The sequence below is a fragment of the Malurus melanocephalus genome, unplaced genomic scaffold, assembly GCF_030028575.1.
Source record: "Malurus melanocephalus ecotype Western Australia unplaced genomic scaffold, MMel_1.1 scaffold_92, whole genome shotgun sequence".
NCBI lineage: Eukaryota > Metazoa > Chordata > Aves > Passeriformes > Maluridae > Malurus > Malurus melanocephalus.
The window spans coordinates 1-20,899 of NW_026623324.1; the positions used below are offsets into that span (position 1 = coordinate 1).

Below are 20,899 nucleotides of genomic sequence, written 5' to 3' on the forward strand. Positions count from 1 at the left end.
TTTTTTTTTTTTTTTGCTTGTATCAACATACCTTGATAGGACAGTTTTTAGTTTTGACAGCATAATCAAACTCTCCATTAGAGAAAACACACTTGCCAGTAGGCTGCCCATTGATAACAGCTCTCCCAGCATGTCCTTGCTAGTGCAAAGAGGAATACCAGGTCATTCTTTCTGCCAAGTGCCCCCTCACCCTGGGCATGGAAAAGCCACATGTTGCTTTGTTTTCAGCAATGCTGAGGACTTGTGACTCCCCTGCCATTACAGTGTCCTGCAGACTTGCCAGTCAGTTCTGAGTTACTTCATGTAACTCTGCTGGTTCTTCAGTCAGCRTGGCCTTCCAGAGAGGGTGTGGTGCATAGAAAAGATCCTTCCCAGCAGTGAAGGGGGAGGCTGCCATTATGCACCACAGCTACGAGGCCATTTGCTGGACACACCACTGCTCTGTGTGTGGGGGTTTTGTTATTGCAGAAAATTGAACCCATGTAAACCATTATATTAATAAAGCATGACCCAAAGTAGGGGAAAAAGTCTGGGAATTGAGACAATATGTTGATTCTCATTTAAAATGAGAACATCAGGGAGCTGCACCAGTCCTAGAGTTTAGCATGACAGACTGCTGGCACTAAGGGCTGCATCTATTGAGCTTTATGCAGGACTTAGCTCCTACATTAATTTAGGCAAGCTGAAAGCTCACTGACTACAGTGGAATACCTACATATTCTCTTAAAAGAGCAGTGGTTTCCCAAATGCTGTGAATAGCCAAATGGGAAAGAAGTCAAGCATATTTGTAGTGCACTGGAGCTTTTCTTCTGAGCAGAAACCTATCTTTATTAAATGGCTTTTCACAACTGATTATAAGCATTAMATTTTTAAGGCTACCAAACTAATGATGCAAAATGTGAGTTTAAAAAATGTGGAGGATAACACACATACTCCTTGTACCTGAGATTAAGGTTTAAATGTAAAGACTGAGCTGCATTCATTATGCTCAGCTAGAGAAGGATAAAGATGATCTGATGTCATCCAGTCAGTCATAGCCCTGGTGAAAAAAAAATACACGGCTACTAAACCAGCTGAGCATTTATTAATTGCAGATAATTCAAATTGTTCACAAGGTTGAATTATTAATGGAATTTACACTGCACCTATCATTCAAATTAATGGTTTCTAGGAACTAACAAATTCTGTAATATCTTTTTAAAACATGTAATTTTGATTTACTACCTTATCAAATATGCTAATGCAATACTGAGATTTCAGTTTGGTTCATGATTTGTTATATAGCTTCATGAGACTTTGTGATCTCTGACAGCTGCCTCCAAAATTAAATTTCAGCTTTGGTACACACTATCACCTTCCTAGGGGTGAATGTATAAGGTGGCTGGGGAGTGGACACTAAGAGAGCAGGGTTATTGACTTTACAAAAGAGCATGGCACTCCTACATAAAGAAGATCATGGGGAGAAAAGTGTTTTGGCTTAGTAAGGCAATGGGATGGTCTGCGCTGGCCATGAGGCTGGCTCGGAGTTTTGAAGGATGATGTTGAGCTGGAAACTCTGTGAGACACTGGAAAAGATGCTTGAGGTGTCAAGCTGTGGTGAGGTCAGTGTGAGCCTTGGAGGAGATGGTGTTTACTGACTGCTGCAAAGCAGMTAGTGTACTGCCAGCACCTGCTGCGATCCTACTGCATTAGAGGTACATGTGGGGAGAGGCAAGCAAAGAAGCCTGGGCTCAACAGAGAAATCTCTCCTGATCTACCACAGTCTCCTTCAGCAATTAAGTCATTGTTGGGATTCTTTGGTGTGTGGCTTAGCCAGCTAAATCTGAACAGAGCTACCATGACAATGAAGTGTCATGAGAATTTGTTGAAAAGCGTCTATGCTCAGGTGCTCGTGACAGTTCAAGACCATTCTTAAAATGATAAATTTACTTCTTTTGTTCAAGAAAATATAGTTTCTGGGCTAGAGCAGGGTTAGCAGTAGAAAGATCCGCTGAGAGCCAAAAACAAAAAGCAGYTGGTATGGATCTTAACTGCTTTATGTTGTTTTGGCATTTCATGTTAGGTTTTCTCCCATCAGTATCAACAGACAAATAGGGAAAGATTTAAATAAGCTCATGCTTGGAAGCCATAAACTTTCTGGGAACATAAAAGTTTTAAGGGAACTAAAGAGAGTTCTGGAAAATCTGGACAGCTGCTCACTAAAGCCCTACTAGTTTCTCTCAAAATTCTTGATGAAAAGGACCTGGGGACTCGGTAGCCAGCAAGCTGAACCTGAGTCAGCAGCGTGCCCTGGCAGCCAAGTTGGTCAACACTGTCCCAGGCTGTGTTAACAAGAGTGTAGCCTGTAGGTCAAGGGAGGTGATTATTGCCTCCTCCAGTTTTAGACAGCATGCCCCCAGTACAAGAGTACCCTGTATACAAATATACTCTGCTACAAAGAGGGAGCTGTTCTTGTTCAGGTTGAGAAGAGGCTTTGGGGAAGATGCAACAGCATCCTTATGATACCCTATTGTAAGAATGGACCTGGCTCTTTACAGTGGTGCATGGTAGAAAGAGAAAAAACAGATTTAGGCTGAAACAAAAGAGGTTCAGACTAGATGCAAGATTTTTCCTGAGGGCAGTAAGCAGGATGTCCAGACAGGTTGTGCACTCTGTCCTTGGAAGTTATGGAACCCAGACAAGATAAAGCCCCATGCAGCACTGTCTGGCCTCAGAGCTGACTGTGCTCTGATAGGGGATGGGACTAGAGATCTCCTGAGTTGTTTTTCAACTATGCTTTAATCCATAGGATCCTGTGATCCTATAAAAAAAATTGTGGAATCTTAACTATCATTCATTTTTTCCTCACCCTAACCCACACATGCTTTATTGTTAAAAACACAATGCTCTTTATTGAGAGCCTGTGGTGCAGCACCTTCACCGTACCACAGCAGGCAATAATATGCCTTATAATATAAAGGGATATTGGTGAACCTAATTCTAAGACCTACGTGAAGATGCCAAAAACTGAGAAAACTTCAGAAAATAAAGGAGAACACTTTGATCTTTTTTAAAATCAAAATCCTGAATAGACCTCTTTTTTATTTTTCAGGGGACATACAAAGAATTTCTTTCTCTGGCCTCTGAACAGAACTGAAAACCTGCACTCAAATGCCCCAGATTCTCTGTTCTGTGAGCAGACAGCTGTCACTGCTATTTGCTGTGACATTCATTCATAGCGCACATCCCTTTTTCCCTYTCTAAGCATTAGTGTTGTCCTTTATAGAGGACAAAACCTCCTAAAGCCCTGTATTCCATGCTTCCCTTAAAYATATGATCCCTGAAAGTCCTTCTGCATGTTCTGAACCAGCAGGAGCAGCTGGCTCTGTTTTGCAGAGGGGCTGGTGTTGGCAAAGCTGCAAGAACGGCCAGCCTGGTTGACCATGGCATTTCCACAAGGTTTGCAGGATCCTGCAACTGCAGCTCGTAGACTGGAGGAGTTTCAGTTCTCCTCCCCACAACAGCCCTCCCCTGGCCTCCTAGCTCTGACTTGACCCAGTGTTGCATGCAGAATGAATAATTGCAGAATGTGTATTTTTGCCTGACTTAGTTCAAGCCTGATGGCCTTTGCAAACTCTGCTAGTGAAGGTGTGTTGAAACAGGCTYCAGCACAAGCTCTCTGGAGGCTTGGGAATGAGTTTTGGTCACTACACCGCATTTCCTCTTCTTTGCTAAACTATCTTAGGTGTGTTCATTTGTATTGCACCTACAGTTTAGGAAGACCAGAGAACAAYGTGTCTCCACTGAGTCCTGTGTGTGCTGCAAACACCTGTTGTGATTCTAATTTAATTACATAGAAAATCTTCATTGAGGCAGATGGGTGTAATTTTTATTGCTTCTATTGCTATAGTAACTGGGTGGTTTTACAAAACTCTACAGTGGATTGAGGGTGTCATCCATGATGAGACATGCTGGTAAATCTGCTGAAGTGCTGTACTGCAAGAAGGCTACACGATGTGTTCCTTAGAGAGAAAATGGTTACCATTATTCTGCATGAGGAATAGAACATCTGCTGAAATGCTGTACTGCAGGAAGGCTACACGGTGTGTTCCTTAGAGAGAAAATGGTTACCATTATTCTGCATGAGGAATGGAACATCTGCTGGAAGCTGTCTGCAGGCTTATTGCTACAATAAAAGGAAAGGCTACAACTAATTATTATGGGATCTCAGAGATGGCTGTTACTGTTTTGAAGCTCTAGCACAATTACATAGTTATTAGCTTGGTTTTATTCCATTGCAGCCTCCTGGAAAAATTATCACATTTCAGTGAATAACAAACTCTGGGTAGCTAAGGAAATTTTTCTCAGGTTTGCTTGCTATCAAAGCAGGAAGAACTTAATATTGGCTAGAAGAAAGCTTTCTAAAAGTTTGCTATGTTAATGGCAAAGTTTTCAGGTACATGACCTACACTGAGTATGTCTTAGCAATAGAAGAAATTTAAAAAAAAAAAAAAGCAGCTTTCCATTGGAGGTACAATTCCCTCTAAGCCTGTGGTCATCRGACTTTTCTCATTGCCTTTTGTGGAAGTAACTTAAAAAATTCCAGGGACTGATTCATTCATTAGAAATAACCAGTGGATTGCATGTTTTCCCCTTGAGAATGAAATTTCCCAAGGGTGTGTTGGTTGACTTTGTCACATAAGTTGCTTAAATTTCTGATGGAAGAGCTGTAGCTCCTTGTAGATCTGCCCACAGCAACTGGACCAATGCAAGAGTATATGCAGTTAATTTATTAGTATTCTTGTAGCGTCTGTGAGCTGTTGAGGAGATGCTCAGCATGCCAATCACTGTCTGAACCAAGGACAAAGGCTGCATCTGTACTCAAGAGCTTGGCTCCTTCCAGAAAGGCAGAGACAGAAGAGCCACATAAATGGAAACCCAAGAACAGAAGTAACTCATTTAGGGGAAGACARGCAGTGCATTCTGTCTTTGTGTTTTCACTGTAAGGATTTCATGCAAAATTCAGTATGATGAAAAATTTGGTCAAGCAGATTTAGCTGACAGATGAGCTTTAAATCACCACAGGATGTGCACAGATGTCACCTGATTCTGTGCCCATTGTTTTTTTCCACACAAATGGGTTAACACAAAACTGAGGGGGACCATGGAAATTTCCATCCAAGATTTCTTAGAGTCAGGGAAAAATTGGATCAAGGAGATCTGCTTCTCTTGGACTAACAGAAATAGGCTGTTAATATTTCATAGGCTAATTAAAAATTCAAGCATGGTTATTAATGTTGTTTCCCAACCGTGTTTGTGCCCACCTATCTCTACTGAGATCTGTTTTGTGGTGTTAGATTTTATTCATTGTCTYTTTCACATATGAAAAGGCCAGGAAGCTGTGATCAGCAGACTATCTCCTGCAGAGCCTCTAGTGTCTGTGCAGGACAAGATCAGTGCTGGCTCAGGTAGGGCAGTGTATGGTTTTTCTCCTTGCCCTAAAATCAGATTTCACTGAACTTGTTTTTCCATCAACTCCATCCTTCTGGCATATGCATTTTTTAAATCAGCCAGTGGTTTCAGTGATTTTTAGCTGCTTAAGCAGCATTTCCTTAGCAAAGTAAATGATGCAGGTGCAAGACATATTGAGCTGAAACTCAAGAAGGTGGCAGCACAGTAAAGCAGTAGATTAAACCAGAGTTTGTCACTMTTGTGACTAAAAGCATTATAGGAGTCATGTAGGAGAATTTATTTCAGTTAACATCTAAGATTCCCTACCTCCCTGCCCCGTCCACAACCTATTCTCTTAGTAGGACATCAAAGACTCTCTTGGATCCTGAATTCTGATTTGGCCCAGAGTGCATACCACCACTGGGGSATATTGAGACCAATTTTAAACATGTTGTAATGTCATCACAGACTGTMGGTGTTATTGCTAGGAAGATATCCTGAGTAATTTTTCCTGTCATTTCATCATGACAATGCAGAAGGTATCAATATATTTCATTAAGAGAGCAGACTTTCTGCACTTACCTGTTTCCAGAGACATTGATGCAGGACACAAATCTTTGGCACTACAGAAGAAAACCAGTTGGCTGACATATCTGTTGGACTRAAAGGGGAAAGTTCTTTCAGAGGTCATTCAGAGCTGGTTTTGCTCTCTGGGTCCATGTAATGGCTTGCTGATAGGGAATGTGTTTGTTCACACGCAGAGATTTACTGCTGTGGGCTGCTGAGCACCAGGAAAAGTGACTGCACAGGCCTACCTCCATCCATGCTGAACAATTCTGAAACTCCACAGTCCAGAGGACAGTACAGAATAAGAATGAAGGGAAATATGTCACTGATTTGCTGGTACAATAAAGGGCACTTTCGTTTTCTGACCAACGCCTATTCTCCGGTTCAACAAGGTAAGCAATATTCCTACTTCTCATCTCAGAAGTGCACATGCTTTATGTCACAAGCCAAAATGAGTCACTGAGTTTGATAATAAGCCTGAATAAAGAGCTTGATTGTAACTGATCATACATCCTAGATAAATAGTAGCTCTAGTGATTACTTCCCTTTTGTATCTTCATGCAGCAATTGCTTTTTTCCATACAAAGGTTAAAAGCACACTGCTAATGCAGCCTCCTTTGCCTGAGCTGGTGGAGGCAGTATCCTTTTAGGTATGAAGATTATATCTTTGCTGATTGTCAGAGAAGGAAGGTTGATTATTGTGTAAGACTATATTAGACTATTTGCAATGGATCTTGTAGGATGGCTGCTACAGAAAAATTAATAAATATCCTGTTGTACTTTGAACTCCAAACAGATCTACAACTAATTTATCTTATCTAGTAAAAGCTTAGTCACAAACAAGTATCTTTTTGCCAGAAGTAAATATATTAAGGTTTCCTGTTGTATGTTAAGTTTATTTTTAGCAGTCAATGAAGAGAGACCAAAACAGATAATTTGGGTAGTTTGAATAATTACAGAGAACTTCTTGCTACTGAAATATTTTCCTTTTTGAAAATATACAGATGGTTTTAAGAATATTTCAAAATTTCTGTAAAAATGCAATATGACTAGCTAACTTCTTGAAATTAATTTTCCAGTGAGAATATTGTTTCAGTTTCTTACAATTATTATAATTCACATTTGTGGATAACTGCCAGAGACAAATRAGAATAACCTAAACCTTTAAATATAAAGCCAACAATTCAAAGGCATAGTTTTCTGAATCCCAAGAGACTGTCACTTATGTGTACAGATTACAGAAGCAAAGTTAAGGCCTAAAATTACTGTATGGTAAGCTGAGAAAGCTGACTTAGTGTGTAGTTCAATGCCTTGACAGAAGGCTCTTTGCCATAGCAGAGCATKGCTGATCCTGAGAAATTCTGCTGGGCATCCCAGCTGAATGAGGATTTGGTGATTCAAATGGACTGATGTCTGAGAACAAATGCTGAAAATACATATCTGAAGGARCTATGACACTTTGGAGACCCTGCTGAAATCAGTCTCTAGAGCAGTGTAGCTCCCCATGAGGGGCTTTCACCATCAGGATTTGTGCTGTTTTCCTTGTGCTTTTTGCTGGATTTAGATTATTCAACTGCAGTAACTGGACAAGAGTTATCTCTACAAACTGCTACTTGTTTTTTATAGACTAGCATAGAGCATTTTGTTATAATTCATAAATATTAGAAAAATATTCTGTTTATAAACATCAGTGTTATYTGCCCTTTTAAAAAGGGGAACACAAGCAGACTGTGCTGGCAGCAGCACATGGGGGTGTGAGCTGTTGTGCTTGTGATTGACCTTGGGTCTGTTTTGGCATAGATGGGATTGTAGGTTGTGTGTGTGAGATAGTTTAAYGTCCACTGATTACAACCACTGTGTGTGATGGACAAGACTTTCCCAACTCCTTGCTCACCAAGTGCTGGCTGGGACAGTTGACATAGTTCACTGTGAATCAGAGCAGAAAACAGAGACTGGCTTTTTAAAGAGTGATGCTGGGCAAAGAGAGTCTTCAGCAGGGACCTGGGAACAGATGGAGGCTCGGTGGGAAGGCAAGAGACCAGATTGCTYGTCTCTGATTTGGCATCGCTAAAGTCAGTGCAGCAAAGAGAGTTTAAACCAACTTGAGAGAAGCTGTACCACCAGTCTCCTCTAAGGCATGTAAATATAGGGGAGGAGGAGGAGGAGAAATCTATGCTCCTTGAGGCAGGCCTGTAGCCCAGACCTGCTGAGCATGTGTTAGATGGGAGAGGAGATAGGGTCAAGGGGGGTTAAAACCCATGCAAGATATTGAACAGACTGGTGCCAGTGGGATTGCCTAGTGATGCACAGTGCATGTTTGTGCTCAGCTGAGTGTAAATGTGTGGGAGCTGGAGGAGACTCTGAAGAGAAAACGTTAAAAACAGAAGGCAGAARATGGTCAAAAGAGCACTTAGAATGAGAAAAGAGGTGGACATAGCTAATAATTAGCTATTTATTGGAATTGAAAGGAAAGTCAAGAARGTAAATCTTGCCTGTAGTTGGAGTGCAAATCCCACCCAAAGCCAGAGGCGCCAGGAGGGCAATACACTTGTCAGAGCTGATCTATGAATACTATTCTGAGATGCAGCAGGTTATTTATTACGGATGTTTGAACCAACATGACATGATACATCATCTCAGGTACATAAGGATGGCTCTCATTCCTTCAGTTTTTGCAAAAGTGTCCTGCTTACTGTGCTATCAAGTATGTAATTTCTGCCTAGAACAAAATCTGGTTGGATTTTAATTACCCTTAAGCTTTAATTTTTCCTTGTGCTTGTATTACAGAAGAGAGAGAATCCAAAAAGRTTGGAACCCCCTGAGAATAAAAAATTACCTTGTTATAAAGCTGGTCATCTATGTCTATCCAAATCTCCCCAATTGTGGGACAAGGATGCAGTTTGGTTTTTTCACTCTAGATCTGGTGCCCACTTCCCCAGCAACTCCATTATTGTGTTCTAGAAATAACTTCTATCTTTTCTACCTCTCATATGTAGCAGGATGGAGCAGGCAGCAATCTCATTGCACAGTAGGATGACCAGAATAACATCTTCAGAAAAAAAAGCTGTTGAACTCAGTATCTTTTAAATAAGTAGCTTCTTTCTGAGAAGAACTTTCACAGGTGGTCTTCACCAGCTAGCTCCACTGAAACGATAAACATTGAATAACTAGGAATAGAAAACAAAGCTTGAGCCACATATGGAAGGAATAAAGAGCTGCAAATGGCATGTTAGCATCTCATAAGTGACTTCTGAGAAGATGGGAGATGTTGTGGAGCCATCACAATTGTATGAAGCAGTTGAACCCTGTGTGGTTCTTACTCCAGGAGAAGCTGGGGTGAGAGCTGACTGGTGACAATCTAGTTTCCTGAAAAAATCTGCTTGTGAGATTGGCCTGGAATTGGAATTTCTGGGGAAAGAAAACATAATGTTAAAAAGCATATTTCAGGATGGGTAAGCTTAGGATTTCAACTAACATTTCCATGTGTTCTTTGTGAGATTACAGTCAGGAGGTTGTGTCCAAATATGGTGAGACTGGGGACTGGAGGATGCTGCTGAGAAATCATCAGACCTTGTACAATAGTTATTGTTGGGAATTCTGATAAAGAACTGTAAGAAATCAAAGCCCTGATARAAAGCCATATAGCACTTGGATCATGCAATGCCCCTTCATTATATTATTATGAAATCTCAGGGGTGGCCAAGATGGATGCAAGTGCTGGTATTGAGGCTCCCATTTTTTAAAAAGCATGTTTCTAAATAGGCTTAGGATAAGTGTTTTGTGGAAACAAACATATGTAAACCTTTGTCCTTTGGCTTGTTTCATTTTAGGTAGTATTTCCTAAGCTTTGCTTGAGGAGCATACAGCTTAAAAAATTAAAATTAAAAAGAAAACAGGGTTAAAAGAACCCAAAACTCCAAAGCTGATGCCTTTCTATGGTGACAGCATGGAGGCCAACAGTTGTCACCCTTTCTAGCTTGGTAGCAAAGGCAGGCTGTGGCTGTGGTGCAGGTGGTGTGTTCTCTGGAGTGCAGCCAGGGATGGGAACACAGCAGTGCTGGGGGAGGACCAGGAGGGGAAATGGCTCATCGGATGTGCCAATGAATCAGCCAGCTCAGGATCACATGCCACAGARACCTGCAGCTAGCAATGACCCAGCTCTGGCAGTTGTCTTCCCTGGGAAGGTGGGCTATAWCTATGAAACAAGCCTAGGAAAAGCTGAAAATAGAGGAATGTTAGGGGGAATATAATAGAAAATGATARGGAGTATATGGTTCTGCCACTGCAATGCATTCTTTTAAAGATGATGAATACAAAGCAATTACAAAGGAAATACAAATCCTCTAAAGGAAGAGGAGGGGAAGAAGGGGAAGAGAGGAAGAGGAGAAAGAAGGGTGTTTCTTTTTTTGTATAACCTTGTTAACTTTGTATAAGTGTTGCAGCACTAAGGCAGCAGGCTGGTGGTGTATCAGTCCTTTTTACCTCATATTGGCCAGATATAGTAGGACTCATTAAAAGAATCAAACCACACTATAATAACTACATGAATGTAATGAAGGATTTGTTTGATTGCCCCCCCACACACACACCTTGGGCAACATTTGCACCCAGCTTGAAGGGGCAGAGGTGAAAGGAGAATGTATTGAACAATTTAGAGGTGGTATAATTTTGGACTTTTGAAAAATCAGACTTTGAACACCCCAAATAAATTGCTGCATCGCTCAGCTGTAACATGACATTTAGTATGTGTCACATACTTGCTCCAAAATAGAGTCTGCCAGCTAGAACAGCACAGGGGGCTTGACAGAGATAATGGATGGAATGAGACTTCCAGCTGGAGGAATGAAATGGTGAAGTCTGTAATCAAAACGTGAGTAGCATTTTAGGGCTGATTGTAAAAGAGTTGGCAGAAGGAAGGCAATGAAAGTTTTCTTGAAAGCTTGAGAAATGAGAAAGCTCAGAATTGTACCTGTACAGAAATGATGCTGAGAAAGGATGCAACCAAGCCTGTGCTTCTCCAGACCTGGAGAAAATAGTTTTGTATCAGAGAGAAGGGAGCSTCACTAGACAGTGTGCCATAGCCATGGAGTAAATGGTGATGCATCCCATGGACAGCCGACCATTGAGGCCTCTGGGGATATAAGGTCCAAAGTTAGGGAACAGTCTCCTATGATTTAAGTTTGTTTTACTAACTCTTTCTTCTTACAGGGAGCTTTCCCCAGGAATGGGGAAGAAGGATAGGAGCAATAAATCAGAAACGAGCTAGTGGAGTTTTTTAGGAGAGGACTGGACTTACAAAGAGTGCTGTAGTGTTGGATGAGGCCAGGTAAAAGACAGACCATGTGAGGGAATGGGGCCTGTTCTTGGAGTACCCTTCTCTAGCACCACATCGTTGTCTGTGCAGAGTGGCTGCTATGTGGCTGCAGGGCACCTGTTGCCTTACTACACMTTTCTGCAGGGTGATGAGCTGAAGATGTTGCTCTTGGCCCCCATAGGTGGAGATAAGCAAAGGATTTAATTTTGGGGGACTAATTTGGGACCTTCAGAATTCAAAGCAGGTAACAGCAAGTTATTGTCTAGAGGTGACCACAATTTCTTGTCAACCACAAGAGGAGAGACTAATACTGTCAGTAGGGGCTACAATGTATGGTTTTTTTTTTTTAATATATGGCAAAGATGTGTCTAACAACTTTTCATTTCCAGCTGAAAAATGATCCTTCTTCTTCCCCTTCCACTTGTTCAGTGTACTACCCATGGGAAAAGAAATCAAATTAGCATCTCTGCTACAGATAAGTTTCCAGTTTTAGGGGGAAAACTGTCAATAAGCTTTGTTTTATAATAGGCCATATGTAGAAAACATATTTTTCAATTGCCAGAATTATGATGTTAATTTAAAACTGCTACATTTCTAATTGATGCAGGAGTCATAATTAAGAGAAAAAGTGGAGAAATTCCATGCCCACTGGCAGTTGAAGCCTTTGCTGCTCACCTTAGCTATATCTGCAAATATGACGACAAATACAGCAAGTAAGTAAAATGTGCATGTGTGTGTGTACTTCTTTTACACCTTCTCTGTTACTGCAGTGTTTCAGTTCTCAATGTTGAGCTGCATCTGAGATCCCAATCCTGCATTCCCTGAGTTTATGACAGAACATCTGTTTAAATCAAAGATCAGACMCTGGCTGTGCACAAGGGCAAGAGCTGCATTTCTGTTATTGGTTTGGCTCTACCTACCCATCCACCAGTCAAAAAAAATTTGAGACCTTAGCATCTTGTGCATGACTTTTAAGAAGTGGTGGAAGGATGATCTAGCAGGCTGACAGAGAATTCAACAAGGGTCTACCAGCCCCACAACTTTTCTGGCTATCTCAGCTCTCCACCTCTAGCATTAGATGGTGTTTAGCTGATCATCTGTGTCACSTGGAGCCAGAGGAAAAGACACATTCAGTTGTGCATGTAAAGCTGATCTGCATGATCTGAGAGAGCAGAATATAGAACTTTAGAGTCCTGAATTCCAGTTGGTSTTAATTCTTAATGTAGCAGGGAGAAACAGAAATGTGTAAGAACCGCAGTGGTGAAGCTTGGATGTGGAATAGCAATGAGGTGCAGAGGATTTCAAGAACTAGGAACTGAGAAGAGAGAAAAAGCAGCATAGATTTTTCAAGCCAGTTCTGGGCAAGGAAGCAAGAATTCAGTAGAATATTTGAAAGAGGAGGAGGTGGTCACTGGAGAACGATGTTGGGATCTGATCTGAGGAAATCAATGCGGAAAAGAGCTGACGTAGTAGATTTAAATGGTTGCTAAAAAAATGAAAGTAGGAAAGTAGGAAAATGGGAAATCTTATGACTGAAGAGCGAATATTCTGGCAGTCCTGGAATTAGTCAGAAYCTAAATATAAAGATGTCAATTCTTTCTAGTTCTACCTTGTGCTCCACATAGCAGCAGTGTATGCTCTGGCTCTACCCCCACATCCTCCCACCTACTGTTGACAGCAGCAGCTATCATTCTTTGCTCCCAATCATGAGGGAGCATGAGGAAAAGCATCAGCAAGCTTTCCAAAACTGTAATGTAATGTGACTGAGGCTGTTTTTTTAGTTACAAATTGAAAGGATGCAGACCCACAGCTCCCATCATGTGGATGTTTGTCATGGGTGATCTCAAGGAATCTTTATCAGTACTCTTATTTACATGAAGTGATACAGAGGTGAGAGTGTTGCTGAAGTTTGCTTCTGAGAGCAAGGAGGTCTGTTCTTTTACACACTATCAGAAATCTAAAATTTGTGCAAATTGTCTGTAAATAACTGTCAAATTCATTGTACAAAATTTCTTTAAATGTACTTGCACTAGGTATTAAATTTCAGGTCTGCTTCTCCTTTGGGACTGCAGGATCTTTGGGGTTATTTCTTGCATCCCAGCTGCAATTGTTTGGCTGAACACTGTCTTTCCCTCCTTTCTTGGCTTTTTAGGTATTTCATTTCTCACAAACCAAACAAGACCTGGCAACAAGTGTTCTGGTTTGCCATCAGCATCGCTATAAATAACGCCTACATCCTCTACAAAATGTCAGAGGCCTACCACGTGACAAGGTACAGCCGCGCACAGTTTGGTGAGAGACTTGTAAAGGAGCTTTTGGGCTTGGAGGACACCTCACCCTCCCATTGATGCTTTGTTCTTGGTGGCATAGGCAGGGACTGGAGGGTAAACAGAAGATACCACGGCAAATCATGGAGCGGCAAAGCAAGGAACTTGTGACGCCACCAGTGCTGTCATCCAAAAATGCCAAATGATGCCAAAAGAGATGCAAACTTTGTTCCTAGTATTGGCGGGATGTAAAAATGTCGTGCAGAAAGTGCCACTGGAAAAGCTGACACAAAATTGCAYATGTGAATTGCAATGGGAATCTGTACACCCAAACCAGACTTAAACTAACTGTTATCTCAATGCTATTTGTTGAACAGAGCCATCTTGTAAAGTTCCTCTTGGGCCATGAGCTTGTCAGAAGCTGGCACAGCTCAGCAGTCCTAGACAGGTACGACAGGAAACTCTACATCTTCCTTGGAGTTATTGAAATCTGGGACAAGCACCGTGAGGCTGCACCATGGGCTGTGGCTGAGCATGCCTGCCATCTGTGAGGTGTCACCGCTCTCCTCCAGTGGGACAAGCGGGGCAGCTCRGCAAAGGAGCACCGCATCAGGCATRTTGACAAACACAACCTTCACAGGCAGGCAGCCAGCAACTGAGGACCAGTCACAACCTTTTCTTTCTGTTGTTTTTCTTTCCCCTTTGTTTGTATTGATGTAACACAATTTGATCCCAGTTGGAACACAGGAAAATTAGGAGAAAGCAAATACATYAGTGAATTTAAAATGACAAATACATTACATTGGTTTTGTTTTTTAACCAGGATGAAACATTTTATACACAAACAAACAGTGATTAATACTGTAAGTATTAACACTGAGTAAACCAGTAAGTAATACTGTCTCACATCTTAACTGCCACGGTCAGTGTACAGGTGAGAAATCGAAATATATCAACTATATTTTTTCTTGATTTCAACTGTATCTTAAATGATGCTTTACAAGCTAATGTAATGGACTGTTATGGTTTTAAGAACAATAATTTCTTAGTTTTTTCTTTGGYAACTGTCAAGACCTTTTTGGTCCACTTTAGAATTTCATTCGGCACACAGTTGGCAGGAAAAAATACRTCGCTAATAGCCGAGTGTTTCCCATTATCACTGTGGGGTGTTCCATAGGAATTATTTTTGGTAGAGTTCAGGGCTTGTCAGAGTAGTTGTAATTAAGCAGATTACGTGTTTAGCAAAATAACATAGCATTGTGTCTTACAAAAGGAAAGAAGTCCAGTTGCAAACAACCTTAAACCTTGCTAAAATAGAGCAAGCCCAAAGAGTGTCTCTGTCCTGAGTGATTCTGTAGAGGACAACCATCATTGTGAGCTGGTGGCTGAGACCATGTTTTGGTGCTCATGGAATCTGAAAGCCACTGGAATATCAGAAAACAATGCCAAGAGAGAGAGGTATGATTGAAACAAGGGAATCAATACTGAGGTGAAATACTACCCTGCCCTCTACGCATTATTGATTTCAGTCCACAACTCAATAACCAAAAACCACTGTATTCTGAAGGTTAGCAGTGATGGACACAAACAGAATGGCATTAACTTACAGGGCAGAAACCATGTTGATCAGAGGACCAGCTGGTTTCAGGCCCCTGACCCTGAAAAATTTTACTTTACTTCCAAAGACTGACTGGAGTTGATTCAAGAGGAATGGAGTGAATGACTGATTTATCAGCGTAGGTCTCACCAGGTTACATCTATYTATCTGGCAAGAGGCAATAGAGGGTAAGCAACATGAATTTGGAACAGATTTCATCATTCTGTGACATGCATATGCATAACATGTAAATAATAACAGAAGAACAATACAGCAGGGGTTAGTGAACAAATGATTAGCCCATGGAGTATCCTTGCACTGACACCTTTCTGTTTCCACCAAAGTCTTGTTTTACAAAGTAGACCTAGAGGCAGAGCTCCCCTGGATGTGAGGAGAGAAGGGAATGGCCAACTCCATGGTGGTTCTGCTTGTGCAACAGCCTGGAGCCATCCCACTAATCCTGCTCTGCCTGCCAGCTGAACAATGAACAGCAGCGGGATTCCAAAGCATCCTTTTCAATTCTCAGTCCACAAGGTCTCCACCCAGGAAACGTGGGAGAACAGACAAAACCTTGTGCACTGAGGCCTCCTAACAACAAAAGAAGGGGGTGTATTTGTTCTACTTTAGCCCTTGGCAATGCCAAGCTGCACAGAAACCCAAGGAAGAATTCAAAATTTCTTGGCCTGGCAGAGAGCTGAGACCACCCCTCTTCAGACTGTGTGTGTGCTGGTAGCTAGTCAGTCTTGTGAGTATTCAAAGGGAGACAGCAGCTAGCCTGAAGCATGAAAAATAAATGTTCAGCAATATAAACCTACAGTTTTCTTTTTTCAGAAAATTTCAGAGTGTTCATATTGCTCCCTGCTTCAGACAATGCCACCCTATATTGGATGAGGCAGAATAGCTACTAGCTCATTATATCCTAGAAATTTATATGGTAGTTTAAACTGGGGCAGTAAGGAAAAGTTTGGCTGGAACTCTGCTGATGGGACAGCTTAAATGAACAATAGCTACTTCCTTGCACTCCCTTGCCATGATGGAGTATTTGCAGGATACCCATGCCCCCAGCAGACATGGGATGGTTTCCAAGACCACCTTGGAGCCACTTGGAATTTCTGAGGAGTAGGCACAGCATTCTCCAGCTATGTTGTAGACCCCTGGGATAAATCTGGAGCCCTTGGCCAATTGTTACATAACAATGTATGTATGCTTAAAGGCCTGGATCTAGGCCATCCCATGGAGAAAATGCCTTTTCTTTTTTAAGTGACAGTAGGCCTGAGGCCTTGGAATATTTAATTTTTCACTAACGTATGCTGTTAATTTTGTGGATTACTTGTGCTCAAATCATGAGGTCCTAGCTTTTTGCCTCAGGGACTGGGTCCTGAGTAGTTTTCCCTAGAATTGGTGTTGAGGGGGGATTACACAGTGGCTGACTATTACAGGGAAGATGCTTTAGTCTCCTTTGTAAAGGAGAAAAATGAAGACAAAATTATAGCTTTGCAATGAATTTCATTTTCTTAGCCTTAACCATCCCTCATCATTTTGAACTGGTGTTGTAATCATGCACAAACATTCCATAAGTAAGCAAAAAATATTTATATATATTTATATGTACAAAATGCCTGAATTTTGGCTCTCAAAGCCAACAAGCAAAAGCCACCACAGTGTAGTCTATATCTGCAGATGACTTCCCCCTCATCTTTTATCGACTGGAAGTAGATAGGGTTGGGGAAAGATAAGATTTCTCCTTGTTGAAAAAGCATCTTGCACTTTTTCTGTTACTACAACCAAGGCGAAGTAATTAAGGAAGAAACAGAATAATTTCTAAAAGGCTAAAGTTTGTCAACTGCATCTCAGCTTGTGTAGGATTATTTCCTTCACTGCAAACTGGCTTACTTGGATTTGTTTCCCCACTTGCTCGTAACATTAAAACTTCTCCCTAATTAAAGGGGGGTGAAAAGTTAATCTCAAAGTAGTGCGAGGATGCTTGTCATAGTGTGTGTGTGTGTGTAATTGTGCAATAGCTTGTGCAATTATAGTTTGGGTTGTTTTGGGAGGTATTTTGTAGCCTTAAGACAATCTGGGTAAGAGATCTGAGAACTCAGCAGTAGGTAAAACGCCGTTGAAATGCCAACCAGGCATCACAGAGGAATGTCTCTAAACTTTTTCAGGAAAAAAAAAAGAAGTTTGACGCTGAAGAAGTGAAGGGAGCACAGCACAGCTCCTTTCTCTCCAGCTGAATTGAATTTTCACTGAGATGTACTTCTGAAAACTGATAATTACTTGTTCATGGTATGCAAACTTTGTTTCAAAAGAACTGAGACCATCAGTAAGACATACTGACCACCTTCTATGCACAATACTTTCAGGAAATGTCTGTCGTGCCACGATCCATTCTTGGAAAACATTTCTTTTCCCAGTGTGTAAGAACAACACTCACTAGAGCTTAGAAGCCACTGGGAAGTGTTTCCACTGTTGTCTCAATTGAAAAATGTTTCAAGGGCTTGCAGGAATTCTGCCACTTTTTACTTCAGCCCATCTGTACACTTGACCATGGGGCACAATTTAAAAAAAACTCTCATCTCCATTTGCTATTTCTATTCTCTATACCCAATCTTTCTATATATAAGTAGTCTAGGAATTATAATTTATAGAATGAAGATTTCTTTTTCTTCAGATAATTCCTAGAGAAAATTCAATTTAGCAACTCAAAAACAGCATTCCTCTTTATCTCCAGCTATATGTCTGTGGTCTTTTTTTGTTCTGAAGGTGTTATTTTCTTTCTAAAACACTCATTTAGAAGTCTGTCTTGAGCTGGCATGTAGTGAAAGAAGCCTCCAATATCTCATTTTTCCACACCTTAGTCCCCTTGTGCTAGAGCTTATTTTTCTGATGAGTGGAGGATTATGCTGCTCTGRTAACTCTGTGCATCTCTGCTACTTTCCAAGGAAGGATTGCAAAGTGCTGTAACAACCTCAGCACTCGTGAGACATCATTAGCTTATCAAAGCTTCTCCTTTCTTACCAGACACCAAAGCACCGCGCATGTAAGGAGGGTGATGAAACTGTAAAGTGGAGTTTACAGTCMTGCTAACTAAAGCCATGTTCGTTTTCAGTGATTTGGTTCTTGTTCAAAAGCACTTCTCCAAACTAGAAATGAAACTATGCCAAATACCATTTCCTGCTAATTAAGGGCTGTGTGACTTAGCACAGGTTCCTTCATAAAGGCTGGCATGAGTCAAAACCAAGCTGCACTCAAGGTAAGAGAAAATTTGATAAAACATGGGAGTTCAACAAGCCCAGGGGAATTTAGAGGAGATAAACGGAAAATCCGAAGCTCTGCAGTAGTCCAGTAAACAGGGTGAAATTCAAATACATAATTACTGAGTTGAGAAAAATCACAGAGGTTTAGAAGGAATATGAAGTCTTCCGTCCATCTCTGTTGTGGAGTTTGCCATGGCACTTCCTTCATGCTCAGATTTATGTAAGATTGGTTGGTCGTAAAATGAGCTCATCTCAGTTTGGCTGAGAAAAACATGCAAGTGTCAAAGGCCTGTTTGCAGTTTCACAAAGACAAGGAACTTTAAGATCAAAACAGGTATATATTTGTCCTGCTGTTAACTAGGATACTTGCACCAAGAGATGACATCATCTGCTCAAAAGCAAGCCTGTCATCAGTGCTGCTTGATATGTATTCATTCTTGTCACAACTCTTCCCAAATCTGCCTTTGTTTCCAGAAGCATAATGAATTGGAAGCACCCCTGTATCATCACCCCACTGCTGGGAAACAGCTGAGAACAGCTGTGCTTTGTACAAAAAGCCTCTCCTTCCCTTCTTTTGAGTGGTGGCTTTGTCTCTCCAGAAATCTAGCCCTGGAGAAGTTTCCTGCCCTACACTTTCCTTTGCTTCCCTCCTTCYTTGCATTTAGAACACATCCAAAGCATCCTGCAGGTTTTTGGTCAGTCTGGATGCATTGACAACACAGTTGTCAGTTTACTGACAGGCCCTTCAGTTTACTTTTGTAGCATTGCTTTGCTGGTCCTTTCTACTATTTTGCTGATCTCAGATGAAACAGGGTATTGTTTCTGAAGCCTGCTCTGATTGCAATCACTGTGAAGGTGTTGTCTGCTTTGCCCCAGCAGGTTCAGATGGACCCAAAAAAAAAGTTTCAGCAGCASCACACCCCCTGGTCCAACTGGAATAGCTCAATATTCCTCACCTCTGGATTGCTGTCACAGAGGGACCTTTGACAGGGTCTGGGGAGCTTTTTGTGCTTTGTTTTTTGAAGCCCTTCCACCCTGATGGGTTTGGTGAACAGCTGATAGGTATCACAAAAAGGCCTTAAGTGGTAAAACCCTTTTGTATCACTCTTCCGAATTAATAATTGCTTGCATTAGATGTCAAGGTAGTCCACATGATGTGTACTGCAAAAACCTTACCCATGAAAGCATCATTTGCTGCACCAGAACAACCTCGAATGCCTGGGGGCCCCGGGTAAGAACCCAGTGGGAGAGGACTATCATACCATACTGTAGGACCACGATGTGCAGGACCTGACTGGAGAAACAAGCCGGGGAGAGATAAGATTGCAATTTGCAATCCATACTCCTTGGACAAAACTTCATMGTGAAGATGGTCTCAGAAGTTCTTCTAGGGAAGGGAAGATGCCAGGCCCATACAGTTTGCTCCCAGCCCTGGCAACTCTGTTTCTAAAATAAATACATCTGTCAGATGCTTTCATGCTTCAAGTATTTACAGTGTGCTCTGGACTTCAGAACGTTTTGACCTATTTCCACTAGTTCCCAACAAAAAGCCTAGAAACTGAAAAGCAAAGCACAGTACACTAGGTTCAGCTGTCCAGAACCCCAACCCACTTGTGTCAAAGTAACTTTGTGGTCTTGTTCTCAAATAATCTATGTCAAGGCATTTGTAAAACGTGACTGCTAAAAAATTTGCATGTCTCTATGAAACATAGTTCCTCATTTGATGGAAAACAGTTTGCAGGTCTCTTGGACTTACTTTTGCAACCTGGATTTTTCTTCTAGATATAAGCCAAATCTTTGCCTGGCATTTCAGTGCTGAAATAAAAAAAAAAATAGCTTGATCCCATGGTCTGGGGGTGATATTAGAGATGATAAAGCTCAGGTTTATGCCATAGGTTAATCTGATCCTTTAAAGGTGAGGCTAATCTGCGTGGTCTGACTCGAGGAGTTCAAGGGCAACAGGGGGTTTGAGAAGGCAGAGGAAGGTTCAGAGGTTGGGCACATGGAGGGAGTGGAGCCAGGTGATCCCTTCTAACTCTCACCATTCCAGCATGTATACCCCCCTCTCCTGCTGCCTTTGAATTAAAAGAAAAGGCTGATGTTTAACACAAGCAGTCTGCACACCTGTTTTAGTATCATAAACCCTGCTTTATCTACATCCCTGGCCTCACTCCATGCCTTTCCTTAGATTATACATGTTCAGTAGTCGTCAGCCTTGGAGTCACAGCACTGCTGCATGTCAGCACAGCATGGAAGCTACAGACTGTGGAAGCGCCACAGTAGAAACAGGAACAATGGGGACTCTGGAAATGGAATCCCCCCTCGACATTTTGYTTTAATTTATTTTCAATGTGTGCAACTTACATTCCATCAAACGCAGTGACAGTTCCAAATGCAAAGATGGCCTTGACTGGCTGAATGCTTTCAAGACCACTRGGCTGTGCTCACATCATCAGCAACTGCG

The 20,899-nt window shown here is 41.5% G+C and overlaps 1 protein-coding gene across 1 annotated transcript; it reads left to right on the forward strand.

Annotated features, from left to right (window-relative positions):
• Positions 1–6,191: 6,191 nt before the first annotated feature.
• On the forward strand, positions 6,192–19,151 carry LOC130574904 (piggyBac transposable element-derived protein 5-like; the record flags this gene model as incomplete). Its single annotated transcript, XM_057368412.1, has 3 exons — positions 6,192–6,389; positions 11,919–12,024; positions 13,464–19,151. Coding segments are annotated over 3 exons (500 nt in total), but the record flags the coding sequence as incomplete, so codon positions are not given.
• Between the last annotated feature and the right edge of the window lie 1,748 nt (positions 19,152–20,899).